General features: G+C 41.4%; 1 protein-coding gene across 1 annotated transcript in view; it reads left to right on the top strand.

Moving 5' to 3' along the window:
- hnf1ba (HNF1 homeobox Ba) overlaps positions 1-2,177 on the top strand; it is a 29,130-nt gene that overhangs the window by 4,831 nt on the left and 22,122 nt on the right. Inside the window, exons 3-4 of the mRNA XM_008424991.2 lie at positions 1,355-1,622; positions 1,695-1,918. Of these exons, the coding sequence (XP_008423213.1) occupies positions 1,355-1,622; positions 1,695-1,918 (492 nt within the window). The remainder of the gene's footprint in view (positions 1-1,354; positions 1,623-1,694; positions 1,919-2,177) is intronic.

The following is a 2,177-nucleotide window of genomic DNA, read 5'->3' as shown; positions in this document are numbered from 1 at the left end:
CCTAAGTATGAATTTAGTGCATTCAGATACACTAAATGATTAAAGTAGGTGTAATTAACACTGTTGACTGCTTCATGAAGGTTGTACTTAGCATTCATGAGGAATGGGCTCCTGATCATACCATTAAGTTCAAAGTGCTTTTGAGAGAAAATGTCTGGACAACAGATTTTCCTTCTCGCTGCCAGTCAGCTGGCTGAAAGAAGATTCCTACACTTTTTTATTGTTTACAAAAGCTGAACATTGACCTTTTCTTATTTCAGACAGTCAAACTGTGGAAACTTAATGCMCACCACCTATTAATCTTACTAGCATAACGCTGTTTTAATGCTGGGGTTGAAAACTGCCACTGTGTGCGGCGGATATCTTCTATTTGTGCTTATATATYAAAACCATGTAACAGAAAATAAATGTTACATATCATTATGCATTCATTTTGCTATTCTCTGCTTCTGATTTAAATTTTGTGTTGATCTGTGTTGATGTTGTAAAACCATGAAACAGTGGSATTTCTTAACTCAAAGCCGTGACACTCTGAGCTTCTCGAACTGGATTATGTTTAGTATATGTTTACCTTCTGCTRTAGACGCTCCTATGCACTTTCTCAGGTGGATGCAGACACATAGCAGGTGCCATTTCTCACCAGATAACCGGACTCAAATGAAGCAATCACACCTCAGCTCGTTCTCAATGGGGCGCACACTGCAAGGGCACACCTCTGTTATTGATTTTATCATTTACTAATTCACAAACATCTGTTTAATATAGAAAATGGTGACTACAGATATTTTTTCTGCCATTGATTTGGCGCCCACTCTAGGGTAGCGCCCCATTTGCAGCAGAAAGTTCTTTTTATGGCAGGTTCTGCATTTCAGTTAAAAATGTACGTAAAATTTGGTTGATATTCTGCTAAGGGGAAAAAAAAGGTTTTTCTGTTATTAAGTTTGTTCATGTGATAAGTCATTAAAAAACATTTGGCGACATGATCCTCCAACTACTGCATGTCATCTTTGTCTTTTTGTCATGACATGATRCGAAAAAGTGTTTCCTTTACAGCTTTACAAAATACACAAATTTTGATACAGCYGAAAAGCCACTTCATCCTAGTGCAAAAACTTTTTAGCAAAAAATTWGATTTTTTTCCCCAAAATCTGCATGTTTCCATAAAGCAAATGTATTTCCGTAATTCCTATTTGCGTACATATACTGTCAATACAGCTACATCTCGATGCCCTCAGGTAGTTGAAAAGTCTGCTTATACCCTGGATTGATCATGGCAACAAGTACAATAAAAACTTACATAAAAACAACAAAATGCTTAAAAAATTAGTTTTGAATGATTTCTCTATTTTTGCAGAGTTCAACCAGGCCACTCAAGCTTCTATCGGCAGCATGTCAGACAAAGGCAGCCAGGATCCGGCCTTTTTCTACCCGGAGTTCAACATGTCCGGCCCGGGCATGGGTCAGTCGAGYGAAGAGGTCGGCACTGAGCCCCTAAGTAAGAAAATGAGGCGTAACCGTTTCAAATGGGGTCCTGCATCTCAGCAAATCCTGTATCAGGCCTATGAGCGGCAGAAGAACCCCAGCAAAGAGGAGAGGGAGGCTCTGGTGGAGGAGTGCAACAGGTAGAAAAACACAACTCTCTGACGAAAGATTCTGCGGTACAGCCTTAACATCTTCTACCTCGTTTCCTGCAGAGCCGAGTGTCTTCAGAGAGGCGTCTCCCCTTCCAAAGCTCAGGGACTCGGCTCTAACCTGGTCACCGAAGTGAGAGTTTATAACTGGTTTGCCAACAGACGTAAGGAGGAAGCCTTCAGGCAAAAGCTGGCTATGGACGCCATCACTGCTCCGTCGCACGGCATCAACCCACTGCTGTCGCACAGCTCGCCGCATCATCCCCAGACCAGCGTGTCTCCTCCAAGTAAGAGACGGCCCCGGAGATCAGAAACATCTGCTGAAAYGGKCCATGCAAACGATTTTTATATTTCGTGGCAGAGCAATCACAAATGTTTTTAGATGTATTTTATGTRATGGACCAGCACAACCTTGGTCTGTCATTGTAAAGTGGGGAGAAAAACATGGTTTTCAACCATTTCTGCTAGTAAAAGTAGTCTACATGTGTTCATACCCCTTTATTCTGATGCAGCTAAATGAAATCCAGAGGAATCAATTCTGTGAAG

The sequence above is a fragment of the Poecilia reticulata genome, linkage group LG13, assembly GCF_000633615.1.
Source record: "Poecilia reticulata strain Guanapo linkage group LG13, Guppy_female_1.0+MT, whole genome shotgun sequence".
In the NCBI taxonomy this organism is placed as follows: Eukaryota; Metazoa; Chordata; class Actinopteri; order Cyprinodontiformes; family Poeciliidae; genus Poecilia; species Poecilia reticulata.
This window is presented reverse-complemented; position numbering and strand designations above follow the sequence as displayed.